The 20,078-nt window shown below is 41.1% G+C and overlaps 2 protein-coding genes and 2 long non-coding RNA genes across 4 annotated transcripts; 2 read left to right on the top strand and 2 right to left on the bottom strand.

The window, feature by feature from the left end:
- The first annotated feature begins 30 nt into the window (after nt 1–30).
- Nucleotides 31–4,510, top strand: LOC309792316. The gene is made up of 3 exons (XR_014291672.1): nt 31–706; nt 1,144–2,663; nt 3,889–4,510. It is a non-coding gene; the product is annotated as an uncharacterized lncRNA (long non-coding RNA).
- Nucleotides 4,511–4,638: 128 nt separating this feature from the next.
- LOC309792305 (ribosomal biogenesis factor-like) lies at nt 4,639–9,989 on the bottom strand. The gene is made up of 4 exons (XM_082601859.1): nt 9,847–9,989; nt 7,357–7,473; nt 5,052–5,168; nt 4,639–4,783 (listed from the first exon to the last, which is right to left on the bottom strand). Exons 2-4 carry the CDS (start codon nt 7,468–7,470, stop codon nt 4,712–4,714), a joined length of 303 nt encoding a protein of 100 aa, XP_082457985.1. The 5' UTR covers nt 7,471–7,473; nt 9,847–9,989; the 3' UTR covers nt 4,639–4,711.
- A 91-nt stretch (nt 9,990–10,080) lies between these two features.
- On the top strand, nt 10,081–14,554 carry LOC309792318. The gene is made up of 3 exons (XR_014291674.1): nt 10,081–10,756; nt 11,194–12,707; nt 13,933–14,554. It is a non-coding gene; the product is annotated as an uncharacterized lncRNA (long non-coding RNA).
- A 128-nt stretch (nt 14,555–14,682) lies between these two features.
- LOC309792307 (ribosomal biogenesis factor-like) lies at nt 14,683–20,033 on the bottom strand. The gene is made up of 4 exons (XM_082601861.1): nt 19,891–20,033; nt 17,401–17,517; nt 15,096–15,212; nt 14,683–14,827 (listed from the first exon to the last, which is right to left on the bottom strand). The coding sequence occupies exons 2-4, from the start codon at nt 17,512–17,514 to the stop codon at nt 14,756–14,758; spliced, it is 303 nt and encodes a 100-aa protein (XP_082457987.1). The 5' UTR covers nt 17,515–17,517; nt 19,891–20,033; the 3' UTR covers nt 14,683–14,755.
- Between the last annotated feature and the right edge of the window lie 45 nt (nt 20,034–20,078).

The following is a 20,078-nucleotide window of genomic DNA, read 5'->3' as shown; positions in this document are numbered from 1 at the left end:
AGCGTCCTTCCGCCCACCGAGCGTCCTTCCGCCCACCGAGCGTCATTCCGCTCACGGGCTTGTTCCCACCCACCTAAAGTAGTCCTGTCCACAGAACCATCTCAGCCGTGGAGCATCCTTCCCTAAACACAGGACCCGCCCTGTGAACATGCTTTGCCGTTCGCTTGGTTAGGAACCTCTACTCAGCTGAGGCGTTGAAGACGTGGCTAAGTCTGCAGTTGCTCGCAGGGGTATGTGTACAGAAACCACCCGAAGTGTCTGAGTCACCAGAGCCACACGGACCGTAACACAGGTGGTCGGCCCTCAGCCGCTTACTGCTGGCTGGCTCTGTCCGCGCTCCCGGGAGGTGGCGCTGCGCACCTCTGGGTGGTGTCCGGGTTTGGTTGCAGCAACAAAGAACCTAATGTCTGGAGTAGATCTAGAACTATAATCTCCCAAGGAAAAATTTGTAGTGAGCTAAAAGTTGAAATGCTTTTCTCATTGAAGCTTCCTTGCTTCAAAATGAGACTTTCTGACAGCACGGCAGAGGCCCAAGAAAATATCAATAAGTTGTAAAACAAGAATCAGGGAACTTTAGAAAATCTTAGAAGAAATATTTTTGCCTTCCAGTTTTATTTCTGTGTGTGTATATTTCCCAGTTAAGGTGTTCTAGGATGAGTTTTCTAGAAAATCGAATCACTTCTTCCAAGAGGATCTTTCCACTAAGGTAACAGTTTTCACATGCTCTCTCCTTATTTTGTCACGGTCTTAGGGAAAGCCAGCTTTTAAACAAATGTAGAAGTACTGACATTTTTATATCACTTTGGTAACGGTACATGAGTTCTGCTCTAAGTATCAAAATAAGGCCAAGGTAGCATTCCCCTTTTGCAAGTGAGAATGCTGAGGTTCAGAGTCTAAGCCATTTTCGGTATCCACACAACTAGTAACTGACAAAGCCAAACTAGAATCCACGTGGGCTGGCCGTCGGTCAAGTCCTCTTCCCGCAAAATCAGGCACTTGCCTGCTTATAGAAAGATGAACCACTTTTACAGTAAATCATTTTATTGTTTATGTCCATCACAAAAAATTAGAGAATACGTTAAGCAATGAGGAATAATTACTTGTCAATGTAATTGTATTAAAAATTCTGTATTTTTTCTAAAGAGTGACTTTTAAAAACACCTTAAAATGCATTATAAAATGCCCATAATGTGTGGCGACAAGACCAAAGTAACATCAAAGCGACAGAAAACCGTTAGATTCTTTCACGAGGCCAGAGTTATCCAGGAATACTGAAGCTAATAAGGTGAGTATAATTATGGTTCCTTGAATGTGAAGTTATTGATGTATATGCAGAAGACAAAGAAATAGATGCAATGGAATGATATTATAGTCTTTATGAAGACTTACGGGCCTAGCTTTCATTTGGAAATGGTGAGATAGGGATACTTACACCACGGGAATAACATGGTTTATACAGGCAAGAGCAGAGGCACTCTATGAGGTATGAGTGAGAAGACATGATTTCTGTTTACTTCTGTTACCTACCAACAGTGTGACTGTGGAAAAGTTACTTCATGTCTCTGTGCCTCCCTCTCCCATATGTAGATGGCTGCTCAGTAAATACCCACTTCAGAGGACATTCATTATCTGCTCAGCATCCCTCTCTGGGGAACCACTCTTCTCCCATTAAGTGATCCTGGTTGAATGAGTAATTACAGTCCTCGTCTAAAGATTTTCCAGCCAGAGCTAGTGGAGACAATTCTTGCTTTTAGTATCCCTGTGCTAGGATGATGTGAAATTGAGGCTGCTAGTTGCCGTCTCCTCCAGCAACTTGAGGGAAGCCTGACTGCAGTGGGAGAGAATAAGAGCAATGCAAAAGAACACAGAGCTGAACAACAGAACACAGGACCTTGGTGATATCATTGGAGTCCTTGGATTCAGCCACAGATGGAAGAAATATCCATCCCTTGTCTTCTCCGTTATCTGAACGAAAACATTGCTTTTTTTTTTTTTATTGGGTTATTTACGTTTTTTCAGTTTGTGTGTGTGTGTGTGTGTGTGTGTGTGTGTGTGGACCATTTTTAAAGTCTTTATTGAATTTATTACAATATTGCTTCTGTTTTATGTTTTGGTTTTTTGGCTGCGAGGCACGTAGGATCTTAACTCCCCGACCAGGGATCAAACCTACACCCCCTGCATTGGAAGGCGAAGTCCTAACCACTAGACTGCCAGGGAGGTCCCTGTTGGTTTTTTTGTGTTTTGTCTGTTTGTTTATTTGTTTGTTTGCGGTACGAGGGCCTCTCACTGTTGTGGCCTCCCCTGTTGCAGAGCACAGGCTCCGGACGCGCAGGCTCAGCGGCCATGGCTCACGGGCCTAGCCGCTCCGCGGCATGTGGGATCTTCCCGGACCAGGGCACGAACCCGTGTCCCCTGCATTGGCTGGCGGACTCTCAACCACTGCGCCACCAGGGAAGCCCTAATTTCGTACTTTTAATCAAGATGCTGATGTTAAATATAACTGTGCTTAATATCTACTGTGTTTAAATATATGCTGTTTAAATATAACTGCCTTTTTGCTGCTAAAATATATAAAGAGAAGTGTAAAAAGCTCTATATCACATTTCTCTTTCCAGCGGGATCTATTAGTGGAGATATCATTGATGAGTTAATGTCTTCTGATGGTTAAGTAGTTAAAAAATTTAATAAATATAACCTTATACATCAATAAGGCTTTTCTAGAATTTATGAGTGGCACATGATTTAAAAGAAATGAAGAACCTATATTTTTTAACTGCTTAATGTACTATAATGATTCATAGTAAGTTATAGGCATCCTTCAGAATATTTTGCCTGCCTTTTGAGGAAAAAGAATTCATAAGGGGATACTTATCACCTTTACTGAATCAACTTCTGAATTGTTGGCATACTAGCCCTTTTTACACCTGAAGAATTTGGCCAAGAAGAGTAAAACAGTGTATCTGAGTCAAGAGGAAATGTGAAAACATAGTTTTGTAAATACTCCTCCCATGGCCAATTTCAAGCTGCCAATGTGAAGTCAGTATTACTAAGATTAGCCACATCATCGTCTAATCTGAAATAATTCTTAAAAATCAACTAGCTCTAATATGGTAGTTACTTTAGCAGTTACTCTCTGGGCCTCACCTTTCTAAAAGTTCTTGGATTCAGAGTCCTGGCTCCTAACAAATACGTATAGCCGAGACCTAGGAAGTAGCAGCTGTTAAATTAGCCAATGGCACAGTAACCACTTAGACATTTATCAGACACTTCCATAAAAGCAGAGAATTTCAGCATAGTTATTAATTTATGTCTAGTTCCTTTCTCTGTTTTCAAAGTGGTAGCTTATTTAGCAGATCAGAGAAAATACTTTGACCAGTGTTTCTGAATCATAAATTTTAGTGACAAGTTCAACCAATAAAAATTAACTTGTTTCTCAAGCTAACACCTATAATCAATGCATAAAATGTCTTTAAAGAAGAATCTATCAAAATATACACAAAATACAAGTCATTATTTTGATCATTACATTTCCTATTACATATTTTTAAAAAACTTGCTGTATAACATGGGAAACATAATTTGGCTTGGTTTTTTTTTTTTTTTTTGCGGTAGTCGGGCCTCTCACTGTTGTGGCCTCCCCCAGTGTGGAGCACAGGCTCTGGACATGCAGGCCCAGCGGCCATGGCTCACGGGCCCAGCCGCTCCGCGGCAGGTGTGATCCTCCCGGACCAGGGCACGAACCCGTGTCCCCTGCATTGGCAGGCGGACTCCCAACCACTGCGCCACCAGGGAAGCCCTGGCTTGATGTTTTTGATAGTATTTTATGTTAGACATCATTACCTGTAGGTAGAAACCATCTTTAACACTGAATTTATTTTTTGCTTGCAGTGTTTCCGCTTTTACGGCTTTCTCCGACCCCGGCAGATGACTACAACTTTAATTTAGATGATAATGAAGGAGTTTGTGATCTGTTTGATGTCCAGATACTAAATTATTAGATTCCATGGAAACTTGGGACTGTTATCTACCTCTAACTGTGTAACATTTTAGACGTCTTAATAACCTAAGTATTTAAAATAATGAATGTAACGCCTTTTTAGTTCACTGATTCTGAAATGTTCTTCCCTAATACTTCCTTTTTCACTTCACAAAACTTCAACCATAAGAACAAAGGATTCTGATTGCTTCAGGGGAAAAAGTGATTTCATATACACCGACTCCCTACCCTCAAGTAATTACATTCTGGAATTTCAACTTTTCCTCCCATTCTGAATCCTTCTGTTTTTTTTTTTTTTCCTTATATGAGAGGAAAGTTAAAGTAGACTTAAGGTCATCAAAAACAAAAGAAGTTGGTCAAGGGCTCATCATTTGTTTGTCTTACATTTTTACTGCCACGAGACTGTCCATTTTTCTGTGTACCCTCTGATCCAGACATTCACTGCCACTTATAAAGTGAAGGGTGTAAACTAGGACATGTTAACTGTTTCAGTGAACAGATTTTGTGAAGTGCCTTCTGTTTTAGCACTATAAGTTTATCACATTTTGTTGACTTCTGACATTCCACTTTCCTAGGTTATAGGAAAGATCTGTTTATGTAGTTTGTTTTTAAAATGTGCCAATGCCTGTACATTAACAAGATTTTTTAAAATAAAACTGTATAAAGCATTTAATTTATTGGTCTTTTTGGAGAATCTGATGCATCACCAGTGTATTACAACTTAGCCATTAATCTTGTAGCTTCATCAACATCAACTGGTTCGTTTTCATGACACTGCTCAGGAATCTGGAGAGAAAATTACATTTAAAAATTTAGATAACAATAGCAAACAAAAATGACATAATCTACCGACATACAATCTATTATTCAATATAATTTCTTCTAGTTGTACTTTTGGAAATAGAACAATAAATTCCCACATTTTAGACTCAATGTTTTAAAGTCTGAATAAGCTATACATACTACAGAGCCAAATACTAAAAATGACAATCAATACAGGCTTTGAAAATTTGGAGTTTATTAGCCAGAACGAAAGGAAGTGATTTCCACTCACCAGCTGTTTCTGCACAGGTTCCAGGGAAAGGTCTTTTACGAACCATGCAACTACCTTTTGCAAATATACAAAAGCTTCATTCACGATGTTAACTTTTTCATCATTCACGATGTTCATCTTTTAAAAAAAGAAAAAGAGCATTAATCCATGGTCTCACAACCATTAAGGATAAAAATATAGGCTACCTTAATTTAATCTTGTTACCCCCCAAATCTATAAACTCTTATCAATCCTACCAATTTATGGAGACAATTTACCCTAAAATTCTTACAGTCTTATTGGGACATTTTAGACAAAAGGTTCTGTCTTTTTAAAGATAAGAATTATGTGGATATACCTCATACCTTGACTTTCCTGGAATAAACGGGCCAAAATACGTGACCACTATGTTTCTAAGCTACGGTGCTATCGTCTCTCATCTGTAAAATGAGGAACCTGGATGGCATGCTTCCAGTGTCCTTCTAACAGTACGTCTCTGAATCCTTCCTTGATGGAAGTGCCTGGCAGTCTCCTGAGGACAGCGGCCCCTGTAGCCGTCCTCGCTTGAATCTCAAAGGTGGGGGTGGTATTCTTGTTCTTCACAGCTGCTCCCCAACCATTTTTCCTTCAACACTTTTGGCTCTTTTGCATCTTATGCATCAGGACATTCTGACACCCCTGTCCTCATTACTGTCACCTACCAACACCGTGATTACTTGCTCCTTCGTGAAAGATCTCAGACCATGGCTCACTGACCCCTCTCACGCCTGGCGTCGCTGCTTAGTGGCTACGACAAAAACCTATCCTATGGCTTCTTAATCTCTTCAGGTCCTCACCTCCAGGGGTCTTTTCCACGACCTACCTTGCCATGACTCTCATGCATTACCTTAGGCTGCATCATTACCTGTTACCGCACCACCTCCTATCCTTCTATTCACTTATTTTATTAATAGTTCTTAAATCTCACTGAAATCTTTTCCCACCAAGTTCACTACTGTTCACATGTTCATATCCCCGCTTTTTCCTTTAGCCTGCACAGATTCCATGACCACTGATCAGTCGCTCCTTCACACCCTAACTCTACTTCCCTTCTCTCCCTCAATCAGACTTCCCTGCCAACCTAGTTAAACTCAGGTATCAGCCTTTTCTGAGCCCAAAACTGAAGCTCTAGAAAATCATAACTGGCTGACTGGCTTCACTTTAAGTTCGTGGCCACCAACTTCAATTTACCATTTATATAGTACCTGGCGATCGTGCGACCTCCCCCTAAGTTAGGCTGCTTTCTCAGAAAAGTGTTCGATACTTTCTCCAACCACGCTGCCTACCCACAGATCTTTTCCATTAGCAACCGTAGAGCTTCTAGGACTTCCTATCCAAACAAAATAATTTTCCTCAGATACACCAAGCCTTCACCCAGCTGGGGGTCTCTGCACTCACTATTCTTTCTGCCTAGAACATGCTGCTCCCAACACTTCCCAGCAGTTTGCATCACTGGCTCCTGTCAGGCAGGTCTTGGCTTCAATGTCAACCCTGAAGACAATTCTATCTAAAACTGTCACCCCCAAACCCCAGTCATATCACCCAGCTTTATTTCCTTTATAGCATTTCCAAAGTCATGAAATTGCTCCACCAAAAAGTTTAACTCAGCTAATTCATGAAGACTGAAAGATAAAATGTTACATTTCTATGGACCATTATGATAATTACTAAGTCCTCTAGAGGGGACTCCACCTACTACTTAAGCTTGAAAACATGTTCTTGAATAATTGTCTTAAGGAGTCTACTTAATCTTGAAGAACTTTCCCATTCCCCAAATATTTTGAAAAAAAGATAAAGCAACTCCTTTCTTTTCAAATTTTGTATTTTAAGAAACAAAATATTTTATCTTCTATTTTTAGGTTCTTATCTGAGCTATAGATATCTTCAGAGAAATAAGATTTACTGAGAAGAAAAAGAATGGGTGTTGACTGACATTCCATGTCTTGGCTCTGTTGAAAGCTTCTTGAATATATATGAGTTTAGAGATAATTTTTCCATACCATGGTTTTTTATGATTTCTAGGCTCTGAGAAAACTATTAAAACTGTTACTTGGAGCCTCATACATTTGCAGTTAAAATGCCTTCTTCCTTTTGCATTTGAATTCAAGAAAGGGAGGTTATTTTTCTGCATCGTTGTTTCTTTTTTGAAACAAATGTTTAACAATCATCTTGCTTTTGTAGGAAAGGCTAAGAACCTGTTTTAAATATTAGCATTCAGTTTTTCAGTAGCTTTACAATTATGCTTTTCTTGTAAACAATAAAGTCAGAGTGCTTAAGTGATACTAACCTTCTTCAGATTAGTGGTAACTGGCTTTGCTTTATTTTTAACCTTAAAGCTTTTTCGGCTGGCTACCTGGAATACAGTCCTGGACTTCTGTCCTCTTAGTTTGTTCTTGGCCATTGTCTAGGCAAGAAAGAAAAGGAGCTCAATTCAGTTGCCCATGTTTATGAACTGTAAATCAATTTAAGTTTTGGAAGTAAAGGTACCAATTAAATCTAAGAAGTTCCACCTTCCTCCTGATTATTTTTAAAATTGCTGCTTGTATTAAAATTATCTCCATGTCCTTTTGGTCCTACTAGATTTTTCTGTTTCAGTGCAGAGTGTGTAGCTAATTCTTTTCTGCATCTCCAGCACCTGGCCCATAAGAGGCTCCACATTAATTTCTGCCAGTTAGATTCATTAATTAATATTCTCAACACAACAGTTGTTTTCTTTCAGCTCTCTGCAGCATCTGACAATGCTAACCATCACCATCCATCCTTCTGATAGTTTACATACTGCTATTCCATTCTGGTTCCTTTCATACTCTACGACTGACTCTCTTCTCCCTCCTTCTTTCATTCCTTTTTACTTGTCCCATTTTCACTCCTGTGCGCACCTCCTCAAAACCACTACTTAAGCTTACACTTCCTAGCCCCCGCGTTAAATTACTTTCATGACTTCCGCATCACCTCTATGTGAATGGCTCTTGCCTAAAAACTGTACGTATCATCTCTGTTCTATAGCTAAACACACTAAGCCTATAAATTCTACTTGAGAAACATCTCTGAAACCTGTCTTTAACAATGCACGTGAGGGACAATTTAAAAAATATTAATAGTTAAGCTTTATTGAGCTTTTACTACATGTACAGCACTATGCTAACATTTTATGTGTTTTGACTAATTTACTCCTTACAACAACACTTCGTAGGACGTACTATTATCATTACACAGATTAAAAAAAAAAAAAAAAACTGATGCAAAGAGAAGTTAATCTGCCCATTGTTGCACTAGTAGCCAGAGAATGCCAAGATTCAAAGCCAAGCAGACTAGATCCTGAGCTCTCATTATGTGATGTGGCCTCTCGTATATAAATACAAATGCAGTACAAAAACATGACTTGCTACTGCCTAGTTCAGGACTGGGTTACTGCTTTAGTCCCTACGACTATTTGGTTTGACTCTGGGTTGGGACAAAGTATACCTATGGACCAAATCAGGTCAGGCACCCGTCTTTGTAAATGATGTTTTATTAGAACGCAGCTACGTCCATTCGATTATGTATGTTTTGTCTGTGGCTGCTTTCCTGCGACAACTGTGGCTCGCAAAGCCTAAAATATTTACTATTTGGTCCTTTACAGAAAGACTGTCAACCCCTGGCTTAAGCCACATGCATTCAAGTCTATCCTGCGTAGTGGTATGAAATGAACCGTCCCAATGTTAAAATCCTTCAGTGGCTCCTCCAACCCACAAGGTTTTTGTCCTGACATATTGCTGCTGGAAACCTGACTCTAGCATAAATCTGTCAAAGGTATCTCCTGCTATTTCTCTATACCTACTCTAGTCTACTAATCACTCTCTGAAGACACCTTGCACATTCTTCCTTTCTTCCCTTTGCTCACATTGTATCTCTCCTCCTTCAATGTCTAGCCTCAGGAACAAGAGAGACAGCAATGGTTCCGAACCCCAACAGAACTTCTTCTTAAAAAAAAAATAAAATAAAAAAATGGGGCTTCCCTAGTGGCCCAGTGGTTGAGAGTCAGCCTGCCGATGCAGGGGACACGGGTTCGTGTCCCGGTCTGGGAAGATCCCACATGCCGTGAAGCGGCTGGGCCCGTGAGCCGTGGCCGCTGAGCCTGTGTGTCCGGAGCCTGTGCTCCGCAACGGGAGAGGCCACAACAGTGAGAGGACCACATACCGCAAAAAAAAAGAACACAGTAGGAAATACATGATTATTATAGAAGCAGAAAATACACATAAACCACCCCTAAATTAAATAATCTAAAATCCTTCCAATAAGTAACCAAAATCCAACCATTCATCTAGTATTCATTAATCAATTACTATGTACCAAGTGTGGTACAGAACCTATATACATACATATGAAACATATACAAACACAAGAAACATAAAGATAGGTGCTGTAACTGACAGCATACGAGTGGAGTCACAGAAGGGAAAGATCCAATCGAGTTGGGGACTCGAGGAAGGTTCGTGGAGAAGGTGAGAGCCTAGCTGTGGGGGTAGGGGATAGGGATTTTCTCTAACAACCACGTGGAAACTGGTGACAACAGAACAACCCAAAACTGGTACCCTGCCGTGGGCTGAAGGCCCAGCAGGCATGGGGGTTTTAGGCCTGAGCCAGCAGGCCTGCGGCCGAGTAGGGCTGCCTAAGGCAGCGAGCGACGACGGAACGGAGCCTCCCGACGGCAGCAGCGCGCGGACGGCCAATCCCGTCTCAATCCTCAGAAACTTCACGCCAGCGCGCCGGAAAATTTTTTTTATTAATCTCTCACCAGTCCTCCGATACCCTCGGGCAGGGGTATAAGCTCCACGTAACGCCAGCTGTACGCACAGGATCCAGGAAGTTCCGGAATGAGGGAGCCAGCCAACGGTCCTCTCTCAGGTCGTAGTTCCGCCCACCGGGATAAGCTCCGCCCACAGGGCGGAGTCGTGTCCCGTGAGCTTGGGCTGCAGACGGCGATAAGCCCCGCCCACCGAGCGTCCTTCCGCCCACCGAGCGTCCTTCCGCCCACCGAGCGTCATTCCGCTCACGGGCTTGTTCCCACCCACCTAAAGTAGTCCTGTCCACAGAACCATCTCAGCCGTGGAGCATCCTTCCCTAAACACAGGACCCGCCCTGTGAACATGCTTTGCCGTTCGCTTGGTTAGGAACCTCTACTCAGCTGAGGCGTTGAAGACGTGGCTAAGTCTGCAGTTGCTCGCAGGGGTATGTGTACAGAAACCACCCGAAGTGTCTGAGTCACCAGAGCCACACGGACCGTAACACAGGTGGTCGGCCCTCAGCCGCTTACTGCTGGCTGGCTCTGTCCGCGCTCCCGGGAGGTGGCGCTGCGCACCTCTGGGTGGTGTCCGGGTTTGGTTGCAGCAACAAAGAACCTAATGTCTGGAGTAGATCTGGAACTATAATCTCCCAAGGAAAAATTTGTAGTGAGCTAAAAGTTGAAATGCTTTTCTCATTGAAGCTTCCTTGCTTCAAAATGAGACTTTCTGACAGCACGGCAGAGGCCCAAGAAAATATCAATAAGTTGTAAAACAAGAATCAGGGAACTTTAGAAAATCTTAGAAGAAATATTTTTGCCTTCCAGTTTTATTTCTGTGTGTGTATATTTCCCAGTTAAGGTGTTCTAGGATGAGTTTTCTAGAAAATCGAATCACTTCTTCCAAGAGGATCTTTCCACTAAGGTAACAGTTTTCACATGCTCTCTCCTTATTTTGTCACGGTCTTAGGGAAAGCCAGCTTTTAAACAAATGTAGAAGTACTGACATTTTTATATCACTTTGGTAACGGTACATGAGTTCTGCTCTAAGTATCAAAATAAGGCCAAGGTAGCATTCCCCTTTTGCAAGTGAGAATGCTGAGGTTCAGAGTCTAAGCCATTTTCGGTATCCACACAACTAGTAACTGACAAAGCCAAACTAGAATCCACGTGGGCTGGCCGTCGGTCAAGTCCTCTTCCCGCAAAATCAGGCACTTGCCTGCTTATAGAAAGATGAACCACTTTTACAGTAAATCATTTTATTGTTTATGTCCATCACAAAAAATTAGAGAATACGTTAAGCAATGAGGAATAATTACTTGTCAATGTAATTGTATTAAAAATTCTGTATTTTTTCTAAAGAGTGACTTTTAAAAACACCTTAAAATGCATTATAAAATGCCCATAATGTGTGGCGACAAGACCAAAGTAACATCAAAGCGACAGAAAACCGTTAGATTCTTTCACGAGGCCAGAGTTATCCAGGAATACTGAAGCTAATAAGGTGAGTATAATTATGGTTCCTTGAATGTGAAGTTATTGATGTATATGCAGAAGACAAAGAAATAGATGCAATGGAATGATATTATAGTCTTTATGAAGACTTACGGGCCTAGCTTTCATTTGGAAATGGTGAGATAGGGATACTTACACCACGGGAATACCATGGTTTATACAGGCAAGAGCAGAGGCACTCTATGAGGTATGAGTGAGAAGACATGATTTCTGTTTACTTCTGTTACCTACCAACAGTGTGACTGTGGAAAAGTTACTTCATGTCTCTGTGCCTCCCTCTCCCATATGTAGATGGCTGCTCAGTAAATACCCACTTCAGAGGACATTCATTATCTGCTCAGCATCCCTCTCTGGGGAACCACTCTTCTCCCATTAAGTGATCCTGGTTGAATGAGTAATTACAGTCCTCGTCTAAAGATTTTCCAGCCAGAGCTAGTGGAGACAATTCTTGCTTTTAGTATCCCTGTGCTAGGATGATGTGAAATTGAGGCTGCTAGTTGCCGTCTCCTCCAGCAACTTGAGGGAAGCCTGACTGCAGTGGGAGAGAATAAGAGCAATGCAAAAGAACACAGAGCTGAACAACAGAACACAGGACCTTGGTGATATCATTGGAGTCCTTGGATTCAGCCACAGATGGAAGAAATATCCATCCCTTGTCTTCTCCGTTATCTGAACGAAAACATTGCTTTTTTTTTTTTTATTGGGTTATTTACGTTTTTTCAGTTTGTGTGTGTGTGTGTGTGTGTGTGTGTGGACCATTTTTAAAGTCTTTATTGAATTTATTACAATATTGCTTCTGTTTTATGTTTTGGTTTTTTGGCTGCGAGGCACGTAGGATCTTAACTCCCCGACCAGGGATCAAACCTACACCCCCTGCATTGGAAGGCGAAGTCCTAACCACTAGACTGCCAGGGAGGTCCCTGTTGGTTTTTTTGTGTTTTGTCTGTTTGTTTATTTGTTTGTTTGCGGTACGAGGGCCTCTCACTGTTGTGGCCTCCCCTGTTGCAGAGCACAGGCTCCGGACGCGCAGGCTCAGCGGCCATGGCTCACGGGCCTAGCCGCTCCGCGGCATGTGGGATCTTCCCGGACCAGGGCACGAACCCGTGTCCCCTGCATTGGCTGGCGGACTCTCAACCACTGCGCCACCAGGGAAGCCCTAATTTCGTACTTTTAATCAAGATGCTGATGTTAAATATAACTGTGCTTAATATCTACTGTGTTTAAATATATGCTGTTTAAATATAACTGCCTTTTTGCTGCTAAAATATATAAAGAGAAGTGTAAAAAGCTCTATATCACATTTCTCTTTCCAGCGGGATCTATTAGTGGAGATATCATTGATGAGTTAATGTCTTCTGATGGTTAAGTAGTTAAAAAATTTAATAAATATAACCTTATACATCAATAAGGCTTTTCTAGAATTTATGAGTGGCACATGATTTAAAAGAAATGAAGAACCTATATTTTTTAACTGCTTAATGTACTATAATGATTCATAGTAAGTTATAGGCATCCTTCAGAATATTTTGCCTGCCTTTTGAGGAAAAAGAATTCATAAGGGGATACTTATCACCTTTACTGAATCAACTTCTGAATTGTTGGCATACTAGCCCTTTTTACACCTGAAGAATTTGGCCAAGAAGAGTAAAACAGTGTATCTGAGTCAAGAGGAAATGTGAAAACATAGTTTTGTAAATACTCCTCCCATGGCCAATTTCAAGCTGCCAATGTGAAGTCAGTATTACTAAGATTAGCCACATCATCGTCTAATCTGAAATAATTCTTAAAAATCAACTAGCTCTAATATGGTAGTTACTTTAGCAGTTACTCTCTGGGCCTCACCTTTCTAAAAGTTCTTGGATTCAGAGTCCTGGCTCCTAACAAATACGTATAGCCGAGACCTAGGAAGTAGCAGCTGTTAAATTAGCCAATGGCACAGTAACCACTTAGACATTTATCAGACACTTCCATAAAAGCAGAGAATTTCAGCATAGTTATTAATTTATGTCTAGTTCCTTTCTCTGTTTTCAAAGTGGTAGCTTATTTAGCAGATCAGAGAAAATACTTTGACCAGTGTTTCTGAATCATAAATTTTAGTGACAAGTTCAACCAATAAAAATTAACTTGTTTCTCAAGCTAACACCTATAATCAATGCATAAAATGTCTTTAAAGAAGAATCTATCAAAATATACACAAAATACAAGTCATTATTTTGATCATTACATTTCCTATTACATATTTTTAAAAAACTTGCTGTATAACATGGGAAACATAATTTGGCTTGGTTTTTTTTTTTTTTTTTGCGGTAGTCGGGCCTCTCACTGTTGTGGCCTCCCCCAGTGTGGAGCACAGGCTCTGGACATGCAGGCCCAGCGGCCATGGCTCACGGGCCCAGCCGCTCCGCGGCAGGTGTGATCCTCCCGGACCAGGGCACGAACCCGTGTCCCCTGCATTGGCAGGCGGACTCCCAACCACTGCGCCACCAGGGAAGCCCTGGCTTGATGTTTTTGATAGTATTTTATGTTAGACATCATTACCTGTAGGTAGAAACCATCTTTAACACTGAATTTATTTTTTGCTTGCAGTGTTTCCGCTTTTACGGCTTTCTCCGACCCCGGCAGATGACTACAACTTTAATTTAGATGATAATGAAGGAGTTTGTGATCTGTTTGATGTCCAGATACTAAATTATTAGATTCCATGGAAACTTGGGACTGTTATCTACCTCTAACTGTGTAACATTTTAGACGTCTTAATAACCTAAGTATTTAAAATAATGAATGTAACGCCTTTTTAGTTCACTGATTCTGAAATGTTCTTCCCTAATACTTCCTTTTTCACTTCACAAAACTTCAACCATAAGAACAAAGGATTCTGATTGCTTCAGGGGAAAAAGTGATTTCATATACACCGACTCCCTACCCTCAAGTAATTACATTCTGGAATTTCAACTTTTCCTCCCATTCTGAATCCTTCTGTTTTTTTTTTTTTTCCTTATATGAGAGGAAAGTTAAAGTAGACTTAAGGTCATCAAAAACAAAAGAAGTTGGTCAAGGGCTCATCATTTGTTTGTCTTACATTTTTACTGCCACGAGACTGTCCATTTTTCTGTGTACCCTCTGATCCAGACATTCACTGCCACTTATAAAGTGAAGGGTGTAAACTAGGACATGTTAACTGTTTCAGTGAACAGATTTTGTGAAGTGCCTTCTGTTTTAGCACTATAAGTTTATCACATTTTGTTGACTTCTGACATTCCACTTTCCTAGGTTATAGGAAAGATCTGTTTATGTAGTTTGTTTTTAAAATGTGCCAATGCCTGTACATTAACAAGATTTTTTAAAATAAAACTGTATAAAGCATTTAATTTATTGGTCTTTTTGGAGAATCTGATGCATCACCAGTGTATTACAACTTAGCCATTAATCTTGTAGCTTCATCAACATCAACTGGTTCGTTTTCATGACACTGCTCAGGAATCTGGAGAGAAAATTACATTTAAAAATTTAGATAACAATAGCAAACAAAAATGACATAATCTACCGACATACAATCTATTATTCAATATAATTTCTTCTAGTTGTACTTTTGGAAATAGAACAATAAATTCCCACATTTTAGACTCAATGTTTTAAAGTCTGAATAAGCTATACATACTACAGAGCCAAATACTAAAAATGACAATCAATACAGGCTTTGAAAATTTGGAGTTTATTAGCCAGAACGAAAGGAAGTGATTTCCACTCACCAGCTGTTTCTGCACAGGTTCCAGGGAAAGGTCTTTTACGAACCATGCAACTACCTTTTGCAAATATACAAAAGCTTCATTCACGATGTTAACTTTTTCATCATTCACGATGTTCATCTTTTAAAAAAAGAAAAAGAGCATTAATCCATGGTCTCACAACCATTAAGGATAAAAATATAGGCTACCTTAATTTAATCTTGTTACCCCCCAAATCTATAAACTCTTATCAATCCTACCAATTTATGGAGACAATTTACCCTAAAATTCTTACAGTCTTATTGGGACATTTTAGACAAAAGGTTCTGTCTTTTTAAAGATAAGAATTATGTGGATATACCTCATACCTTGACTTTCCTGGAATAAACGGGCCAAAATACGTGACCACTATGTTTCTAAGCTACGGTGCTATCGTCTCTCATCTGTAAAATGAGGAACCTGGATGGCATGCTTCCAGTGTCCTTCTAACAGTACGTCTCTGAATCCTTCCTTGATGGAAGTGCCTGGCAGTCTCCTGAGGACAGCGGCCCCTGTAGCCGTCCTCGCTTGAATCTCAAAGGTGGGGGTGGTATTCTTGTTCTTCACAGCTGCTCCCCAACCATTTTTCCTTCAACACTTTTGGCTCTTTTGCATCTTATGCATCAGGACATTCTGACACCCCTGTCCTCATTACTGTCACCTACCAACACCGTGATTACTTGCTCCTTCGTGAAAGATCTCAGACCATGGCTCACTGACCCCTCTCACGCCTGGCGTCGCTGCTTAGTGGCTACGACAAAAACCTATCCTATGGCTTCTTAATCTCTTCAGGTCCTCACCTCCAGGGGTCTTTTCCACGACCTACCTTGCCATGACTCTCATGCATTACCTTAGGCTGCATCATTACCTGTTACCGCACCACCTCCTATCCTTCTATTCACTTATTTTATTAATAGTTCTTAAATCTCACTGAAATCTTTTCCCACCAAGTTCACTACTGTTCACATGTTCATATCCCCGCTTTTTCCTTTAGCCTGCACAGATTCCATGACCACTGATCAGTCGCTCCTTCACACCCTAACTCTACTTCCCTTCTCTCCCTCAATCAGACTTCCCTGCCAACCTAGTTAAACTCAGGTATCAGCCTTTTCTGAGCCCAAAACTGAAGCTCTAGAAAATCATAACTGGCTGACTGGCTTCACTTTAAGTTCGTGGCCACCAACTTCAATTTACCATTTATATAGTACCTGGCGATCGTGCGACCTCCCCCTAAGTTAGGCTGCTTTCTCAGAAAAGTGTTCGATACTTTCTCCAACCACGCTGCCTACCCACAGATCTTTTCCATTAGCAACCGTAGAGCTTCTAGGACTTCCTATCCAAACAAAATAATTTTCCTCAGATACACCAAGCCTTCACCCAGCTGGGGGTCTCTGCACTCACTATTCTTTCTGCCTAGAACATGCTGCTCCCAACACTTCCCAGCAGTTTGCATCACTGGCTCCTGTCAGGCAGGTCTTGGCTTCAATGTCAACCCTGAAGACAATTCTATCTAAAACTGTCACCCCCAAACCCCAGTCATATCACCCAGCTTTATTTCCTTTATAGCATTTCCAAAGTCATGAAATTGCTCCACCAAAAAGTTTAACTCAGCTAATTCATGAAGACTGAAAGATAAAATGTTACATTTCTATGGACCATTATGATAATTACTAAGTCCTCTAGAGGGGACTCCACCTACTACTTAAGCTTGAAAACATGTTCTTGAATAATTGTCTTAAGGAGTCTACTTAATCTTGAAGAACTTTCCCATTCCCCAAATATTTTGAAAAAAAGATAAAGCAACTCCTTTCTTTTCAAATTTTGTATTTTAAGAAACAAAATATTTTATCTTCTATTTTTAGGTTCTTATCTGAGCTATAGATATCTTCAGAGAAATAAGATTTACTGAGAAGAAAAAGAATGGGTGTTGACTGACATTCCATGTCTTGGCTCTGTTGAAAGCTTCTTGAATATATATGAGTTTAGAGATAATTTTTCCATACCATGGTTTTTTATGATTTCTAGGCTCTGAGAAAACTATTAAAACTGTTACTTGGAGCCTCATACATTTGCAGTTAAAATGCCTTCTTCCTTTTGCATTTGAATTCAAGAAAGGGAGGTTATTTTTCTGCATCGTTGTTTCTTTTTTGAAACAAATGTTTAACAATCATCTTGCTTTTGTAGGAAAGGCTAAGAACCTGTTTTAAATATTAGCATTCAGTTTTTCAGTAGCTTTACAATTATGCTTTTCTTGTAAACAATAAAGTCAGAGTGCTTAAGTGATACTAACCTTCTTCAGATTAGTGGTAACTGGCTTTGCTTTATTTTTAACCTTAAAGCTTTTTCGGCTGGCTACCTGGAATACAGTCCTGGACTTCTGTCCTCTTAGTTTGTTCTTGGCCATTGTCTAGGCAAGAAAGAAAAGGAGCTCAATTCAGTTGCCCATGTTTATGAACTGTAAATCAATTTAAGTTTTGGAAGTAAAGGTACCAATTAAATCTAAGAAGTTCCACCTTCCTCCTGATTATTTTTAAAATTGCTGCTTGTATTAAAATTATCTCCATGTCCTTTTGGTCCTACTAGATTTTTCTGTTTCAGTGCAGAGTGTGTAGCTAATTCTTTTCTGCATCTCCAGCACCTGGCCCATAAGAGGCTCCACATTAATTTCTGCCAGTTAGATTCATTAATTAATATTCTCAACACAACAGTTGTTTTCTTTCAGCTCTCTGCAGCATCTGACAATGCTAACCATCACCATCCATCCTTCTGATAGTTTACATACTGCTATTCCATTCTGGTTCCTTTCATACTCTACGACTGACTCTCTTCTCCCTCCTTCTTTCATTCCTTTTTACTTGTCCCATTTTCACTCCTGTGCGCACCTCCTCAAAACCACTACTTAAGCTTACACTTCCTAGCCCCCGCGTTAAATTACTTTCATGACTTCCGCATCACCTCTATGTGAATGGCTCTTGCCTAAAAACTGTACGTATCATCTCTGTTCTATAGCTAAACACACTAAGCCTATAAATTCTACTTGAGAAACATCTCTGAAACCTGTCTTTAACAATGCACGTGAGGGACAATTTAAAAAATATTAATAGTTAAGCTTTATTGAGCTTTTACTACATGTACAGCACTATGCTAACATTTTATGTGTTTTGACTAATTTACTCCTTACAACAACACTTCGTAGGACGTACTATTATCATTACACAGATTAAAAAAAAAAAAAAAAACTGATGCAAAGAGAAGTTAATCTGCCCATTGTTGCACTAGTAGCCAGAGAATGCCAAGATTCAAAGCCAAGCAGACTAGATCCTGAGCTCTCATTATGTGATGTGGCCTCTCGTATATAAATACAAATGCAGTACAAAAACATGACTTGCTACTGCCTAGTTCAGGACTGGGTTACTGCTTTAGTCCCTACGACTATTTGGTTTGACTCTGGGTTGGGACAAAGTATACCTATGGACCAAATCAGGTCAGGCACCCGTCTTTGTAAATGATGTTTTATTAGAACGCAGCTACGTCCATTCGATTATGTATGTTTTGTCTGTGGCTGCTTTCCTGCGACAACTGTGGCTCGCAAAGCCTAAAATATTTACTATTTGGTCCTTTACAGAAAGACTGTCAACCCCTGGCTTAAGCCACATGCATTCAAGTCTATCCTGCGTAGTGGTATGAAATGAACCGTCCCAATGTTAAAATCCTTCAGTGGCTCCTCCAACCCACAAGGTTTTTGTCCTGACATATTGCTGCTGGAAACCTGACTCTAGCATAAATCTGTCAAAGGTATCTCCTGCTATTTCTCTATACCTACTCTAGTCTACTAATCACTCTCTGAAGACACCTTGCACATTCTTCCTTTCTTCCCTTTGCTCACATTGTATCTCTCCTCCTTCAATGTCTAGCCTCAGGAACAAGAGAGACAGCAATGGTTCCGAACCCCAACAGAACTTCTTCTTAAAAAAAAAATAAAATAAAAAAATGGGGCTTCCCTAGTGGCCCAGTGGTTGAGAGTCAGCCTGCCGATGCAGGGGACACGGGTTCGTGTCCCGGTCTGGGAAGATCCCACATGCCGTGAAGCGGCTGGGCCCGTGAGCCGTGGCCGCTGAGCCTGTGTGTCCGGAGCCTGTGCTCCGCAACGGGAGAGGCCACAACAGTGAGAGGACCACATACCGCAAAAAAAAAGAACACAGTAGGAAATACATGATTATTATAGAAGCAGAAAATACACATAAACCACCCCTAAATTAAATAATCTAAAATCCTTCCAATAAGTAACCAAAATCCAACCATTCATCTAGTATTCATTAATCAATTACTATGTACCAAGTGTGGTACAGAACCTATATACATACATATGAAACATATACAAACACAAGAAACATAAAGATAGGTGCTGTAACTGACAGCATACGAGTGGAGTCACAGAAGGGAAAGATCCAATCGAGTTGGGGACTCGAGGAAGGTTCGTGGAGAAGGTGAGAGCCTAGCTGTGGGGGTAGGGGATAGGGATTTTCTCTAACAACCACGTGGAAACTGGTGACAACAGAACAACCCAAAACTGGTACCCTGCCGTGGGCTGAAGGCCCAGCAGGCATGGGGGTTTTAGGCCTGAGCCAGCAGGCCTGCGGCCGAGTAGGGCTGCCTAAGGCAGCGAGCGACGACGGAACGGAGCCTCCCGACGGCAGCAGCGCGCGGACGGCCAATCCCGTCTCAATCCTCAGAAACTTCACGCCAGCGCGCCGGAAAATTTTTTTTATTAATCTCTCACCAGTCCTCCGATACCCTCGGGCAGGGGTATAAGCTCCACGTAACGCCAGCTGTACGCACAGGATCCAGGAAGTTCCGGAATGAGGGAGCCAGCCAACGGTCCTCTCTCAGGTCGTAGTTCCGCCCACCGGGATAAGCTCCGCCCACAGGGCGGAGTCGTGTCCCGTGAGCTTGGGCTGCAGACGGCGA

Source organism: Mesoplodon mirus (assembly GCF_964341445.2).
Source record: "Mesoplodon mirus genome assembly, chromosome: 16".
NCBI lineage: Eukaryota > Metazoa > Chordata > Mammalia > Artiodactyla > Ziphiidae > Mesoplodon > Mesoplodon mirus.
Note: the sequence above shows the minus strand (reverse complement) of the source record. Positions and strands in the feature narration are given on the sequence as shown.

Coding starts and splice junctions, on each gene's coding strand:
- LOC309792305 (XM_082601859.1), bottom strand. CDS start 7,470: ATGGCCAAGAACAAACTAAGAGGACAGAAGTCCAGGACTGTATTCCAG. Junction 5,169..7,356: donor TTACCACTAATCTGAAGAAG/GTTAGTATCACT, acceptor TTTTTTTAAAAG/ATGAACATCGTGAATGATGA. Junction 4,784..5,051: donor AACCTGTGCAGAAACAGCTG/GTGAGTGGAAAT, acceptor TTTTCTCTCCAG/ATTCCTGAGCAGTGTCATGA.
- LOC309792307 (XM_082601861.1), bottom strand. CDS start 17,514: ATGGCCAAGAACAAACTAAGAGGACAGAAGTCCAGGACTGTATTCCAG. Junction 15,213..17,400: donor TTACCACTAATCTGAAGAAG/GTTAGTATCACT, acceptor TTTTTTTAAAAG/ATGAACATCGTGAATGATGA. Junction 14,828..15,095: donor AACCTGTGCAGAAACAGCTG/GTGAGTGGAAAT, acceptor TTTTCTCTCCAG/ATTCCTGAGCAGTGTCATGA.